The sequence below is a fragment of the Protomyctophum parallelum genome (assembly GCF_964188405.1).
Source record: "Protomyctophum parallelum genome assembly, chromosome: 20".
In the NCBI taxonomy this organism is placed as follows: domain Eukaryota; kingdom Metazoa; phylum Chordata; class Actinopteri; order Myctophiformes; family Myctophidae; genus Protomyctophum; species Protomyctophum parallelum.
Window position 1 is genome coordinate 33268807 of NC_139718.1, and position 17330 is coordinate 33286136.

A 17330-nucleotide genomic window follows, 5' to 3' on the forward strand; every position below is an offset into this window, starting at 1 on the left:
TGTCACCAAATGATGGTCCGAATAAATAATACGCCTTGATTTGAAGATTACAATTTAGGCATTTAGCAGACGCTCTTAATCCAGAGCGACTTACATTAAGCAAGAACAAAAAAGCATGGGAATACATCACATAAAAAGCATTTATCATGAAACATGCTTAGCTAAGAACGTAACAGTGGAATATCTATATAATGAATCTATACATATAAACTATACATATATACTATACTATAGGAAGGGTTTGTAGGGTTCAATCATACTTGCAAGATATGGGGGAGCCATACCTTTGGTTGCTTTGAATGCCAGCATCAGAGTTTTGAAGATGGTTGAAAACCACTGTTTTGAAAACCACTGTTTTATACTGATGCTAGCTTCTCGGTTTACCGGGGTGATTCTAGTTTACTGAGGCACTACGACGTCTCTCTGCATTCGATGTGTGTGATTATTACCTCGCTTATTGTATTGTAGCTCTGGATCAGAGCGTCTATGCCTAAATTGTAATCGTAAATTAGCACCAACTGAATCTAAAAGTCCACATTTTATCATCATCGATACCCTCCAGGATCCCTGGAGACGCAGCTGAATCGCCACGACGACATGCTGAGCGTGCACGAGATCCGGCTGGCCGACATGGACCTCCGCTTCCAGGTCCTGGAGACGGCCAGCTACAACGGCACGCTCATCTGGAAGATCCGAGACTACAAGAGGAGGAAACAGGAGGCGGTGGCGTCGAAAACGCTCTCCCTCTACTCCCAGCCTTTCTACACGGGGTACTTTGGATACAAGATGTGTGCCAGGGTGTATCTGAACGGAGACGGCATGGGGAAAGGAACGCACCTCTCGCTGTTCTTCGTGGTGATGAGAGGGGAGTACGACGCCCTGTTGCCCTGGCCTTTTAAGCAAAAGGTATGAAGAAGCGTAGGGAGGAATGACAAGTGAGGGGGATGGGGGGGGGGGTGGGTGTACGTGAATCTTTCCGAATCTTCTGTGCGTAACCACCCCCGACATTCCGACAACAGATGTTTCTATAATTTCATTGGCTGATCTCAATGTCACGGACTGAGTATAGCGCAATTTTGGTAGATGATAACCAAGGACTGTCAGTAGTCTATTGGTCTCTTTTGGACAAGGGACTACAAAATTAGTTTGTGCTATTGACTTTGTACATCACTTGACAACAAAGTAGGCACGCCAACAGCCCCTTGGGGTCTGTCCAAGTGAGGTGTAAGTTGAATCAGTGCCGTCTGAGCTGCATAACGATAGGGGCTGGAATCAGTATTATCATTCTTTTGAAACTGCACTTTGTACTTGACAATGACTGTAGAGACTGAGGGCTGTATTTTGCGTGTCTTAAGTACCAGGTCTTATTCCCTAACTTGAGTAAACTAAAGACCTGGAGGCGTGGTCAATGCCATTTGGCTATTCTGAGTGGCCAAAGAGCATTGACCACGCCTCCAGGTCTTTAGTTTACTCAAGTTAGGGAATAAGACCTGGTACTTAAGACACGCAAAATACAGCCCTGAGGGCTGTATTTTGCGTGTCTTAAGTACCAGGACTTATTACTTAACTTAAGACCTGGAGGCGTGATCAATGCCATTTGGCTATTCTGAGTGGCCAAAGATGGCTAAATGGAAACCGCTGTGTTGCTGTTTCACACCGTCTGTCTCGCTGGGGGGTTTGACCAATGAAGCGATATATTGAATGGAATATTCACATGGGGGCGTGGCTGTTGTAGAAGCATGTTGGGTGGAAAAATACTGATGGATAGATGGGGAAGGGAGGAATAACTGGATGATTTGAGGGAGGAATTACTGATAGAGGGAAGGATCCTATATGGAGCAAGGTGTAGACCTGTGTGTCGGTCTCTCTCAGGTAACATACAGCATTGTCTCTCTGTCGTCCAGGTAACATTGATGTTGATGGACCAGGGTTCGACCAGGAAGCACCTCGGTGATGCGTTCAAACCAGATCCTAACAGCAGCAGCTTCAGACGTCCAGCAGCAGAGATGAACATAGCGTCTGGTTGTCCTCTGTTTGTAGCTCAGACCGTGCTGGAGAATGGCACCTACATCAAAGATGACACCATATTTATCAAGGTATTAACATGATGATGATTATGTTTATAGGTGTGTTGTACAAAGAAAGACCCAGAAAATGTGCAGATGTTTGTACATAAACTGTCTTAATTGATTATAAATGTCGATTTTATGATCTTTGATGATAACATAATTATTATACCGTAACGTAGTATAATAATTACAAAATATTGTGTATCGCTTAGATTAAATTATTATTATTACGGTATTCTTATTATTATTATTCGTGATCCAGTCTTGTATTTGATATCATTGACAGGTTACTGTGGATACCTCTGACCTCCCTGACCCGTGACCTTTCACTTTTGACCTCGCTGGTCTGAGATCAGCCGACCTGTCACACCCGCCGAAGCAAAGCATGATGGGAAGGATGGATGGAGGACAGGAGGACACATGTCCAACTCAAAGGGAGGGGGAAAACGAATGGATGGATAAAAGAGAGTGATGGATATGGTGAGGTAATGAAGAAACAAAGCTCTAGAAGGAATGGAAAAGGAGAACAAACATCGACTAGAGAGAGAGTGTGAGAGGGAGAGAGGATGAATATACGGATTGGAGAGAAAATGAAAAATGAGCTTGGAAGAAGGGGAGAAAGACGATGCCTTGGGGGAAGGAGGGAGAGAAAGGGAGAAAGATGGTATACGAAAAGAGAAAAGGCAACTGTAAGAATGACAGACAAGGGAAGTGTAGAAGATGAGAACGATGGAAAAGAAAATGTAAGAAAATAAAGTCAGAGGGAGGACTTCATGCAGGATCAGATGAGGACCCGTGAATGGAGGGGCAGGGAGGTACATGCGGCTCTGATGCTGGCACGGACAGTCGCTTGGTATCTATGGCAATGGGGGTATTCGTCCCTGTGACATATAAAGCTCACCTGACAGTGTTGCGCACATGCACAGGCTGGAGGTCTTGCATGAGTGTGTGCGTGTCTGTGGATGAACACACACACACACAGGCTACTGTCACTGATCAAAAACATAAACCCACCATATAACATTATTCAAACGGCGGGCATTTTGCTCTTAAGAGCAAAATGTCTGCAGTATGAATACGGGCATCAATAAATGGCAGAAAAACATCTCTGGCCTGAGAGACAGCCGCACTGGAGGGGTATGGAATCTGAAACCAAATGGAACGTTGTTAAACGGAACACGCAGAACTGGAAGGCAGAGTTCTAGAGACATTCTGAACAGAAACCAGTCTGCTGAAACCAGTGGACTAATGCTTTGTTATTTTATACATCTATATTTAATCTTTGGAAGGACAAAGTTGGCCGAGATTGTACTATGTCGCTCATGTTCTCATTTGGAAGGACCATGCTACCCAGCAATAGCCATGGAACTGGCCTGTGGTGCTAGCGTGGCTGCCACTTGAGACTGTTGTGGCCGAAATGTGCGCGTGTGTGGGTGTGCACGTCCAGTTTGGTCTTGTTTCACTAACATGGACACATGCTTGCCTTCCAGATACAACAAACTGACTGTTATTGAAAATTGCGTGCGTGTGTGTGTGTGTGTGTGTGTGTGTGTGTGTGTGTGTGTGTGTGTGTGTGTGTGTGTGTGTGTGTGTGTGTGTGCATGCATGTGTGTGTGGCTGGTGATCACCGGTTACAACTGAGATGAATACAGAATGTAATATGTGTATGGGAGTGCATGAGGTGTCTGTAAACATGTATGTGTATGTATGGGTGTGCATGCAGTGTCTTTATGCCTGTTGGGATTGTCTCATTGGTTGAAACGTGTGTGTGTGTGGGGTGCCCGTGTCTTGCTGTTCATGATTTAATATTCATTGTAGATTTTGATATTTCATCAACAGAAACAGGCAGACCTCCCTGTCTGTTCGTCAGAGTGTTGACAGGTGAGGGCGGAGCCAGGGTACGGAGGAGTTCAATACAGCACAATACAACACAATACAATACAACACAATACATCTTGTCTGAGTCCTGAATTGTATTATGGACAGCGTCTAGTCTGAGCTTCCTTTATACTCTGTCGTACGATGGTATCGCTTGCATTGTGAGGTTAGGAGAGTTATGGTTTCGAAATATTAATTCATTTTGTATTTAGTTTGGTGTTTTGATTTAGCTTATTTCTAGTCTGTTTTACTCTTAAGAACTGACTTTTAAGAGTTTTCATTTAGTATTTGCATACAAGGAAAATTACTTTACATGCAATTGTATTTCATTCTAGTTTTAGTTCATTTTGCATTGTTTTATTTTAGTTTTTATATTGTTTTCTTTCTTTCGTTTTACTTTAGTTTCCTTTATGTTTCATTCATTTTTTCCCCTTTCAGTTTTAGTCGTACATTTAGTTTTCTGAACTAATAATAAACTATGATAACCTTGGTAACGACACCATCATAAGACAGAGCATAAATGATGCTTCACTCCCTGATCCATGTTGCTGCCCTCTGTTGGCTGTAAATAGGAAAGCATTTCCTTGGTAACCTCACAAGCAAATGGTAGTTTTAATTTACGAAAAAAAACACAAAGAGATAAAGTTTCCTTATTGATTCCACCCCACACACATTTCTGTGTTGTCACTACTGTCGGATCGTAATGGCTCACCTACCAGTGAGGAGCCCCCACCAGGAGGACGTAGGGCCTTCGTCCTACTCCTCTTGCCCAACACTCCCTGCAGACCACTGCCGCCCCCAGGCCGTAGTAATACACGCAGTGACAAATCTCACCCTCTCCGTCGGGCTTTCCTCCCCTGAACACGAGCCGATTTTGTTCGCATTGACACCTGACAAAGCCAGATGCACCACGGTGGATTTGAACCCACAACCTCCGTGGTGGTGGGCTTGTACTGCGCCACCCGAGATAGAGGTTTCTGCCCGACAACAGCGATATATAATGACACAGAGGCATTCCCAGCTTGAAAGGTATAACAACGTATGTGTAACGGGTCTAAATGGGTTAACAATTCACCCCCACCCCATCTTTAGTTTTTGACATTTCAATTCAGACAATTAACTATAATAAACTAGATACAGCTATAACCATGTTGCAGGACTCACAGTAATATCAAAATATCTCAATAAAACTCTAATTGAATATTACGTAATATGTACATATATTACGAATACAAATGGCAAACTTAGTAGGCGTGCCTAGTAGCAGTTGTTGAGGATTCTGGCACCAACATGGAGGAAGAAGCTACCAGGGCTTCGCCATCTTTCCGTGCATCTCTGGTCAGAACTAGGAACCTCATGAAGTTTATGAACATGTTTGTATCTTTGATCTTTGGTATGTTTTATATACATTGTTTTTATAATGTTTGATTACTGATGCTGTGCATCAAACTTTCATGTATTTTTATTTCATTTTATTTACCCTTGCCCTTGCCTGCTTGAAAAAACAGACAACAGGAAGCTGTTTAAGGAAACATGGGATTTCCACTACACAGAAAAGTATATAATATATACCATTATAAACCATAATATGTATAATCTATACTACCATAAACCACATGACTCGTGGTCATTTACTTTAATATTCTGTAAAACTATCATATAATACAGTTTAATACAGTCTCGGAGAACATTTTTATGAATGAGACCCAGTCCCAGTATATCCAGTGATTCCAGTCTAGCCAGAAGGGTTTGTGTTGTTGTTTTTCCAGCAGGATTGGGAAGGACACAGAACTGAGGCTGAGGGCGTACATATGTATGTACGTATGTATGCGTGTTGTCATGGAGATTATTATTTGCACAGATTGTTTATGGATGTGTGATATTAAAGTTTATTAAACAAATACATGTATTTTTGTCCCCTTTTTTGTTTGTTACTTAAATATGTATTCACTTTTATTTTAAACAACCAAAGAAGACAACACATACACCTAAAAACGAGCAAAATCAACCAAGATCAATGAAGAAGAAGAGAAAAAACTAAATAACTGTTCAAATTGGAAATATCACATCATCTTATATTGTCACAGTATAGTTTCATTGTACAGACTATTTTATTTTTGGATATTCTACTGTTAGACTGTTCCGATTGCGGTGAAACTGTGTGCATATTCCCACTAGGCTGAGGAGGAAATGCCACTTGACAATTTTCAAAACAGCCTCATGGTGGCGCTAGAACAGGCCAAGTCACGTCTTCACAAGTGCACTAATCTGCATAAAATGTATGCACACTCCCTACAGCCCAAGGAAAAAAATCTGACCTGCATTTTTCAATTCTGCCTTTTCCAGCGCCACCAGGAGGCCCATTAATGTGCAATACTTTTTTTTGTCCTTCAGATTTTATCCAAATACCAATCCTGGTGGAGACTGGAGAAATCTAAGGATTTGAGGTTTGATGTAGAGTTGCTGGCCAATATTGATGACATCAGGGATCTCCATATATGGGCTTAACTGCGATAGCAGGTCGCATTTACTATGACATCAGTGATATCCATCCCTGATGTCGCGTGATGTCACGATGACCTGGGGCTTGGCTGGGGAGGGGTGACCAACCAACCAACACACTGACGGGAAATGCGACCTGCGGTCACAAAACAGTGAGAATGGCTTCTACATTTTCAGTAAATATTGTTTTGATTTTGAAGGGATAGAGACACCAGGGGCTGTATTTTGCGTGTCTTAAGTACCAGGTTTTATTCCCTAACTTGATTAAACTAAAGACCTGGAGGTGTGATCAATGCCATTTGGCTATTCTGAGTGGTCAGTTCAGAAATCCACTTTTTTGTAGACATTTTAATATGGGTTGGTTGCAAAATCTCAATCATTGGCAGCAAGGCATTGGCAAAAAGACAGTGACAATCTGATTTCTGATTTTGACAAGAAGTAACAAACCCAAACACAGTAGTTTTGGGGGGGAAATGGAGAAGAAGAAAGTTGAGTTTTTTGTTTGTTTGTTTTTTCTCCTCTCTGTATTGAATAATGATACAGAGAGGATTAGGGAGCTCAGATCTGGAGGAACTAGTTTGTACACCGGTTTGAAACAAGCATGGATCTTATGAACAAAATTATTAATAAAATAAAAAATATGATTGTTTTGTGGACAACTACAGAATAACTGGCAAACTACTCCCACGCTGTCATCTCACACACATGCACGCACACATTGCGCACACACACACACACACACACACACACACACACACACACACACACACACACACACACACACACACACACACATACATACATTACACATATATGTAGACACAGAGAAATACATGGCATGGGGGATCAGATCAACATGGAATGAATTCTGTACTGGCCATATAAGGAGCATGTCTTGAGTGTACAGGGTTTGATGAGGTCAGATCAACATATGGAATGTCAGAACAGGTCAGCTCCATACAGTATATGGAGATCTAATGGTGGTATAGCAGGGACATGGGCCAGGCCTTAATTTTCAGCTGTGCCAGGCCTGCAAGAACAGTCCAGCATTGTTCTTTCAGGCGTCTCCCTATGTGGCTCCATTCTAATATCTATATCTAATCTACGATAGCACCAAAGCCATGTCTTTTTTACAAGTGACCATCTCTGACTTATATTTTGTTCAAGCTGACTAGTAAGGCTCACTTGATTGGTAAAATCCAAATGACAAGAATATGACTATTTGGCTGGTAATCAAGCCTATAGCAGCTTGTCGTAGGTTCGAGTCCCGATCCTGACGACCTTTGCTGCGTGTCTTCCCCCAATCTCTTTCCCCGTTTCCTGTCAAACTACTGATATCTATCAATAAAGGCAAAAAGGCCCCCAAAATATAAAACAAACATTATATTTGTTGAAATGTATATGTCCGCTGAACCAATACGGGACTGAGAACAACAATCTGGTACCACCCACTTTCAGAAATAAATGTGAAATTCTCCTACAGCACTGCCACCAAAGCGTGGAATGCCCTGACCCCCTCCCTCAAAACAGATCACTTACATTTTTTTAAACAGGCCTGGAAATCCACAGGCCCAATTAAGGGAGAGGAAAATAAACCCACACACACACACACACATTCTGTCCGTGTTTTATCTTTTCCTGTGATGATATTGAATTTTGTCTATGAATTAATTGCATAGGGCCTAAATGGAAAGTTTTTTTTGTGTGGTGCCCTTTTGGACTAAATGTTTGACTGTACTCTTTTTTTTTCTTTTTTTTTTTACATCTCTGTAATAAACTATTCAATCAATCAAATATATATATTTGTATTAGCGTGAGAACAATCTTTTTTTACATCTCTGTAATAAACTATTCAATCAATCAAATATATATATTTGTATTAGCGTGAGAAAATCTTTTTTTACATCTCTGTAATAAACTATTCAATCAATCAAATATATATATTTGTATTAGCATGAGAACAAGCTTTGTTTTACATCTCTGTAATAAACTATTCAATCAATCAAATATATATATATATATATATATTTGTATTAGCGCGAGAACAATCTTTTCCATACATAATGACTTTAGTTAACTTTCCATTAATAGAAAGCCCTATCGATGATGTCACTGGTAGGCAGACATCTGAAATTTTTTGGTTGAGTGGGGAACATAGAACCTTTTTTCAGTGGGGAACATAGAACCTTTTTTCAGTGGGGAACATAGAACCTTTTTTGATTTGGCAACATAGAACCTCTTTTTGGTTGAGCAAGGAACATAGAACCTTTTTTTGGTTGAGCAAGGAACATAGAACCTCTTTTTGGTTGAGCAAGGAACATAGAACCTCTTTTTGGTTGAGCAAGGAACATAGAACCTTTTTTTGGTTGAGCAAGGAACATAGAACCTCTTTTTGGTTGAGCGAGGAACAGAAACTTTTTTGGGGGGCCGGGTTAGTGGGGAACATAGAACCTAGGGAGAACCTGGGGAACATATAGGGATGACCCCGTCTGTCCACCAGGGGACGCTACAATAGCATAGTTAGAGAGTAGCTGACCTAGTTATTATATTATTTAACCTATAATCACTTAGTTTAAACTGTCAGTCAGTGTTACTGATTCTCCATGACCACGATAAATGTTAATTAGCCTGTAGGCTATATCAGTATAGCCTAATCAATTGAAAGTTTTGTTTTGAATACCATTCAATCACTACATAACCCCCTCTTGGTCATGAAAGCAACATGTTCCAGTGTAGTATCCCTTTACATCTCTATATGGAATAACTTTTCTCCCGATGATGACATCACCGGGAGGACTAGCTAAATATCTCTCTGTCAAAATGCGAACCAAGAATTGAGGCTGATACTTCATACTGCTTTTTCCAAATAAAATAAACAATTCAAAAAGAGAGAATTAAACTAAACGTTATATGAACAGTCATTATGTTACGAGTAACATGTTTCAGACTTTCTTTCAGTAATTAGGCATCACTGTGTAAACAATAATCACATCCTGATGAGAACACTAGTCTCTCCCCCCCCCCCCCCCCCCCCCCCCCCCAATTCATTCAAAACATCATGTATATTGACATGGATGATAAAATCCCCCCCCCCCCCTTGCTGGTTTTCTTTGACATTGAGAGAGTATATTTTTGACCCTCTTCCTCTCCGTTGCCCTGCCTCCGTTACGGCTGCGTCACAGCGGGTAGGGCGGTGCCCCCAGGTAGGCGCACCAGTGGTGTGAGCGCACACGCACCCCCACACACAGACGCACGCGCGCCACAGAAGAACCGAACCCCCCACTCCACACCCTCTCTATCCCCAAAACACACACACACACACACATCCACCCCTCGCTCTCAACACAGAGGAGTGTGTGTTCAGCTTCAGCACAGCAGTGGTCGCGGTCAAACAGGAGAACGTCCACCAGGTGCCACGTTCAGTTCAGTTAGTCCCTGCGTTGCCAAGAGCGAGAGCAGAGCACCCTCCTCCTCCGGACAGGGCAACACCATAGAGTATATATATCTACTCTTAGGGCATCACACATACCCGCGGACACGGAGGATTCTTTTTATTTGTGAGAAACCCCCGGGACGGCGCTGCTGCTGCTGACTGGCTGGCTGGAGAGTCAGTAGTGACTATAGTGACACACGATAAGGAACTACACTACACACAATCCTTCACTTCTTCGGCTTTTTTTTTCTCTCTCTCTCTCGCTCTACTACGGGAGGTGAACGGTGCGCGTGGTGTCATTATGTTCAGCTGGGTGAAACAGGAGCAGGGAGGTCGGAATAAAGAAGGGGAGATGTACCAGACGGTGACGGAAGGTCTCCAGAGCCTGTACACCAGGAAGCTGCTGCCTCTGGAGGAGACCTACCTCTTCCATGACTTCCACTCGCCGGCGCTGGAGGCGGCCGACTTCCAGAGCAAGCCCATGGTGCTGCTGGTGGGCCAGTACTCCACCGGGAAGACCACCTTCATCAGGTACACACACCACCTGGCCCGGGCCCTCACCTGACCACCGTTGTCATGATGACGCACTAAGTTTACTAATAGTAATAGCCGTGCTACACCTATGGTGGTGGTGGTGTTTTGTCTTAGATCCCGTTAACTAAACTAAACCGAACCGAACCTGGTCCAACGATATATTAGAACTCCTGGTCACGGTCCAACAAAGTAGCCTACGTAAATGCTGCGTCATTAACTACGCCGGTGTCATGTAATGAACATACAGTAGGCCTACATGATTAACCGACCGTTGTTAAATATAACCAAATTGACCCATTTGGTTTGATTTTTTTTTGTACCCTCTGAGAGTTACGTGTGTGTGTGTGTGTGTGTGTGTGTGTGTGTGTGTGTGTGTGTGTGTGTGTGTGTGTGTGTTGTGCTAGAAGCAGTAGAAGGATATGGACCAGAGGCAGAGCTAGTGTTGTGCCAACAAGAGAGAACGGTGGTGTAAATACCCAGCATGTCAGCCATAAAGGCAAAGCAGTGCATGCATCATGCACAGTTGCTATGATGAGTATCATATTATGAAACAAACTGAACTACCAATGAGCCAATGAGGCCATTATTAGTTTTTGACAGGCCCAACTATTCAGACATGTTAAGACAAGTGAAATTATACACATGAAAAGCTTGTTAACCGTTTATGAAGTATGAACAATAACATGTATGCATTAATCCATGTTCTAGCACTGCAGTTCTGTTTCGCGTTTAGTGAAGGTGTTAGCCCCTTTCGGGACAGCTTGGTTACCTTTTCTGTAATTGGGATGATGTCCCAAATACAGAAAATGTAACCAAGCCAAGGGTCCTGAAAGGGGCTATGAAGGTGTTATCCTGGAATTAAATATGAAACCTTAACCCAGCCCTCCTCATGTTTTCTTCTACTGAACCCCTGAGACTCATTTCTGTTACCCGAGTCCCCCTGTTTATATTTCTACCTGGCATTCCAAACCCAGAACTGATTCTAAACTTTTACTGTCAGCTACAGTATGGAAACCGCTGGAGGCAAGAATGTAAAATTAAGGAAAAGAGATAGAGAGGCACAGAATGAGTGAGTGAGTGAATGACTGTCCTCTCTCTCGCTCTCGCTCTATCTCTCTCTCTCTCTCTCTCTCTCTCCAAATCACCTCTTGACCTTCTTTCAATTTCAGTTGAATTTAATTCAGCATGCAGCATGCTTCATTGACATAATAAAAGTTAATCACAAAATGACCAACATTATATAAATTATTCATACATAACATTTGATACACTGCTCTGTGCGTGTGGGTGGGGGGAGGGGGGGATTCTCTATCTGTTTGTTTTGTTTGTTTATTAGTTTGAGGTCTGATCCCCTATGTTCTATTGTTTAGTCAACGACGACTGCTGGACCAGACATGATCCTTCCTTTCTCCTCTCATCGTGTGTGTGTGTGTGTGTGTGTGTGTGTGTGTGTGTGTGTGTGTGTGTGTGTGTGTGTGTGTGTGTGTGTGTGTGTGTGTGTGTGTGTGTGTGTGTGTGTGTGTGTGTGTGTGTGTGTGTGTGTGTGCGGTGATGTCGCTTAGCCTTAGGGTTCGCAAACTTTTCAGACCCCCAAAATAATCATATTTGAAGTGGAATTGTAGGAGTTGAGGCATTACGTTTTGTTTGACCCGGTTCCACAGATACATTTTGTGAAAATAGTATTAAAATGGTCTTAATATTGTAACTTTTAAAATGTGAAGATACCCTTTATACACAACACTTACACTGTATGTTGGTTTGTTTACTGTTGGGTGAGAAAACAATGTGGGGACCCCCCCCCCAAAAAAAAAAATAATAATAGTGGGACTCCCAGTTTGGGATCGACTGGCGTAGGCTACATGTGCTTCTATGCACATTTGTATAACGAGATAGTAGTTGTGGAACAGTGTGTATGGCAGTGTTCACCTGAGAACGTTTTTTGTACAACTATATATTTTCAATATGAAACAGTCTGAACTGCTTGTGAAGGGCCAGTAATATATAGTTTTATTGTCTACTCTGAACTGACTGTAAAACTGGGCTATTGTTACTACTAGTCAGTTGTTACACTCTCAGAGTTAAATGAATACGGTGCGGTGTATCTATCCATTCACCGCATGGTCAACAAACTGACCATGACCAGCCAATGTGGTCTGAACACAGAGAACAATGTTGTTCAGACCAGAGGTTCCCAAAGTGAGGTCCTTGAAAGAGTTCCAGGGGGTCCCCAGCTATGATGGATATTTAGGAACCAAATGGACCCATAGATGCTCCCATAGATCTGTAACTCTGAGAGTGTACAAATGGAACCAAATGCATTCATTTTGGTTCCATTTGTACACTCTATCAACATTCGTTTTACAATATAAATTGGGGTCCCAGAGATATAAATGCCATTTCGACTGTGGCTCAAGAGGTAGAGCGGGTCGTCCAATGATCCATGGGTCGGCGGTTCGAATCCCGGCTCCTCCTGGCTACATGTCGAAGTGTCCTTGGGCAAGACACTGAACCCCAAATTGCTCCCGATGTACTGGTTGGTACCTTGCATGGCCTCAGCTGCAATCGGTGTATGAATGTGTGTGTGTGTGTGAATGTAATGCACAGTCTATGTAAAGCGCCTTGGATAAAGGCGCTATATAAATGCACCATTTACCATTTAACGCAGGTCCGTAGCCTAATGTCAAACTGGCTGGGGGTCCTTGACATGAAAAAGTTTGGGAACCACTGGTTCAGACAACTAGTTCTGCTGTGACTGTTCTGAAAGCTTGTCTAGCGTGGGTTGAGGCCAGGAAGGCTGGCCACCAAGGTCAACCAACTAACCCGCACACACACACACACACACACACACACACACACACACATGTGCAGTGCACGTGGAGATGGGAGGATATAATGTTAAAAAACAAGATAATGTTATCGTGGTGAATTCACAGCATACTTGTGAATGGCGTGCAAATTAATTATATAGTATTATGAATATTAATTGTATGCATACCAAAAACCTGCTGCGGTCCTATCTGTTTGACAACAGCCTGTATAACGTTACACACACAGCTGGGCTGGGCTGATAGAATACCCTACTGAGAAATAGGTTAACACGCCCCTTTTTGGCACACACAGACACACACACACACACACACACACACACACACACACACACACAGGTTGTCGCCACACTAGCTGCCTTTTGTTGTCCATGTAGTAATGCTTTTGTCTTTTGTTAAACATGCAAAAACTGTATACACGTAGCGTACATACACACACACACACACACACACACACACACACACACACACACACACACACATATATTCCTTGGTCTGGCTCACCTGCTGGCTAACCGGCTGTTTGGCAAACGCCTGAGTTATACTTTATACTATACTAGTTGCAGATCTACAAGCTCACAATGTACTACAACGTGAGGCATTATGAGCTTGTAGATTGCTATTGTTGGTGTGTGACACCTGCAAGCAACGGTACATTATACCTCAGGCATTACACAAGCTGGATTTTCCACTGGTACAACCAAGTACAACCTTGACTGTGAACCATTTTTATAGAATCGCTTCCCAAATACTATTTCATGCAGCCACGGCGATCACCTAGTTTTGTTTAGTACACCAATGCCTTATGCCACCAAACACTTGCCACTCCCCTGCAGATACTCATAATAGAAAACCGTCTCTGACTTGCTTCAATTCAGATAAATATATATCTGAAGCTCCATTTATCATCAATGTGTGTTCCCAGATATAACAGCAAACAACATACAGTATACCATCTAACATTCACAGGCCAGCTGGTTGGCTAGCTAGTGCAGCACTGAAGTCTTACTGAGTCAGGGCCGATTCATACTCTTATTTTAGAGCCGAATAAAAGTCGGTTCGGCACTGTAGAGCCTACAATTTGACGTCATTTGAGGTTCGGGGGGGGGGGGGGGGGCGGGTACGAATCGGCCCTTACATTACAGCCGCTAACTGGTGCCCTGCCTTCAATGGAAGATCATGTTTAGACTTGTGGATGTACAGTATGTGGCTGTTTCAGTGTGTCTGACTCTGAACACAGAGACTCGGTATGGGGTGTACAGACTGAATGACCTATAGAGTTACACATATCAACAATGACCTTATCTAAACTGCTGTGTGTGTGTGTGTGTGTGTGTGTGTGTGTGTGTGCGTGCGTGCGTGCGTGTCTGCTGTGTGTGCGTGCGTGCGTGTGCGTGTGTGTGTGTGGTTAAGTCATACAGTATTTGCTGGCTACAAACAACTTGACTTGTTGCTATGCAAGGTGAAGGAGATGGGTGTGTAGGGGTGGGATCTGTCACTCTGGGAAGTCCGCTGAGGTAACCATGCTAGTTTTGCATAGTTTATTCAAAATCACAGTATTATTTACACAAGTTTATGCAGCACTTTGCAACACTGTGTGTGCATGTGGGACACGCACATGTGTACATGTGGGACACACACACACACACACACACACACACACACACACACACACACACACACACACACACACAGGGGTTCCGCCCTGCCCTGAGGAATGTTATGAATCATGGGAACTTAAAAAGAATGCTATGAATCATGGGAGCTGAGGCCAATGAAGTGCAGAGTCGACACATTTAATCTTTCATGTGTATTGGTTGAAATGAAACCTATATACAGTACGTAGTAAAACAGATGAAATAAGAATTTCGAGATTTTCTAAAATTCATCTTGAATGCATATTCAAGTCATGTGCAAGATGTTGTGCTGCAACACACACACACACACACACACACACACACACACACACACACACACACACACACACATTTTATTTTGCAACAAAATATCCCAGCCAAGAACATCAGTGATAACAATTAAGCAATGTTTTGGCTAATGCTTGTTAGTAGTGATTTATTACAGAGAGGCACAGAGTGAGTTTTGGTTTGTTCATTCATTTTGGTTATCAGTGAATGTTGGCGGAGATGTGTTGAAATCTTAAGCTACACTGTGTGTGTGTGTGCGTGTATGCGTGTGTGCGTGTGCGCTCGTTCCTCTGCTGTGATCTGTTTGATGCCCCCTGACCTTGTCTCCTTTTCCTACAGGATGGCACTGGAGGAGGGATTGAGTAAACAGATGGATGTGGGAAGGAGGCATGGGGGAGACCGAGGGTTAAAGCTGGATGTGGAAGGGGGGGGGGGGGGGGGGGGGGGGGTTGATGGAGGGAGTAGACATCTATACCAGTTTGTACCAGTTTACTGTACAAATGAACGGTCTGCTCTAGGATCACTGTGTTTAGGAAGATAGAAAAGGCATGAATGATGGAAAATATAGTGATGGGGAGAGACAGAGATTGTGTGAGTGTGTGTGTGTGGGGGGGGCGTGAGTCATTCATTGATGCGAAGTGGGAGGAGGAAGGACGGAATAGATCAATAGAGAGGTTGGAGGATGAGCTGGATAAATTTAGAAAGAGAGACAGTAATGCCCAATTCATGCTAGTCGTGCAAAGGCGTCACATACACATGGCCGATCTACAAGCTCACAATAAATTGCATCCGCAACACGTAGTGAGCTTCTAGATCTGTTATTTTTGTCATGCGAGTGACACTATCATACAAAAGTCAAATATAAAAAGGGGAAAGGGCTTACAGAGAAAGAGACGGGGTTAGGGAGGGAAAAACATTGTGTTCTGGGCTGGCATCATGTTATATTAGGGGGTTTGTGTGTGTGGAGAAGATGACGGTGAAGTTTTTGAAGCCTTGTTCAAGGTCAGCCAGACAAAGGGCCTCTCATTCCCTTGGTGCATGGTTTCCCCGGTATATTTGGGGATTAAAAAGGACGCCCGGATAACCTCAATAGCCATGGTTATAACAAGGTTGTTTTTTTTCTGTCTTCTGGTCGGCTGGCACAACAGGAAGTACTTGGACAGGGACTCTGAGCCGCATTCCTTTTCTCTTGTCTTTACAGGACTTCCTTCCTTTTCTCACTTTTCCTTAACCCTGGAAAAGTCATTGTGAGGTCGTGAAGGTCGACGCAGAGATGAAAGGAAGGGGAAAACTAGTTGTTTTTATTTTAGTCTGTCTAAACATAGCTATGGTGGCACAGACCCCCAGACTGCATCAGAGCAACATCACGTACAGTCACTCTTTCCACTACATACTCAGTAACTGCTCATATCCTGCTCAACTCAACATCCCTGCCGCTGCAGTAAAAATCTCAATGTTCATTTAACTCTGAGTGTACAAGTTCAGTCACGCGAGAGAAACTTGGAGTAGAGTCGCTGATTCTTCGCCTGGAAAGGAGAAGAATCAGCGGTGGTTCGGGCATCTGGTTAGGATGCCTCTCGGGCGTCTCCCTAGGGAGGTCCTCGAGGCACGTCCCACTGGGAGGAGACCCCGGGGCAGACCAAGGCGAAGTTGGAGGTAACACATCGCCTCACTGGCCTTGGAACGTCTCGGGATCCCCCAGGAGGAAGTCACTAATGTTGCTCTGGAGAGGGAAGTCTGGAGCTCTCTGGTGGAGCTGTTGCCCCCGCGACCCGACTATGGAATACGGCTAAGCGGTTGAAGATGGATGGATGGATGTACAAACGTAACCAAACGGTCGCTTACAAGTCAGTTTGGCTCTGTTTGGTTAAACACGTATGATATAAATTGATATATAGTAGTGTTGTATGGGGTAAAAAAGGTAATCTAACCACGCAGAAAGGTTTAGTTTTTAAGTTTCTTAGCAGATCATTAAGCAGCATCCTAACAAGGCCTCTGCCTTCGCCCTCCCTGTCCTCTTTCTCTCTGCTCTCGTCTCTGTCACCTCCCTGCTCCCTCCCAAAGGAGCCCAAACTCCTCTTTTAAGTAGTATTTAACCTTTTCAAACCACACACTCAAAGACAGTAAGCTCCACGACAGAACTACCCCCTCTGGCATGGGCATA

At 43.3% G+C, this 17330-nt stretch overlaps 2 protein-coding genes across 2 annotated transcripts in view; both read left to right on the plus strand.

Annotated features, from left to right (window-relative positions):
- Positions 1-5432, plus strand: part of traf3 (TNF receptor-associated factor 3) — a 28604-nt gene extending 23172 nt beyond the window's left edge. The window contains exons 12-14 of the mRNA XM_083791316.1: positions 563-906; positions 1905-2096; positions 2356-5432. Of these exons, the coding sequence (XP_083647442.1) occupies positions 563-906; positions 1905-2096; positions 2356-2391 (572 nt within the window). The 3' untranslated portion in view covers positions 2392-5432. The remainder of the gene's footprint in view (positions 1-562; positions 907-1904; positions 2097-2355) is intronic.
- Positions 5433-9741: 4309 nt separating this feature from the next.
- The window catches only part of ehd4 (EH-domain containing 4), a 31987-nt gene continuing 24398 nt past the window's right edge, over positions 9742-17330 (plus strand). The window contains exon 1 of the mRNA XM_083792426.1: positions 9742-10413. Coding sequence (XP_083648552.1) covers positions 10184-10413 — 230 coding nt within the window. The 5' untranslated portion in view covers positions 9742-10183. The remainder of the gene's footprint in view (positions 10414-17330) is intronic.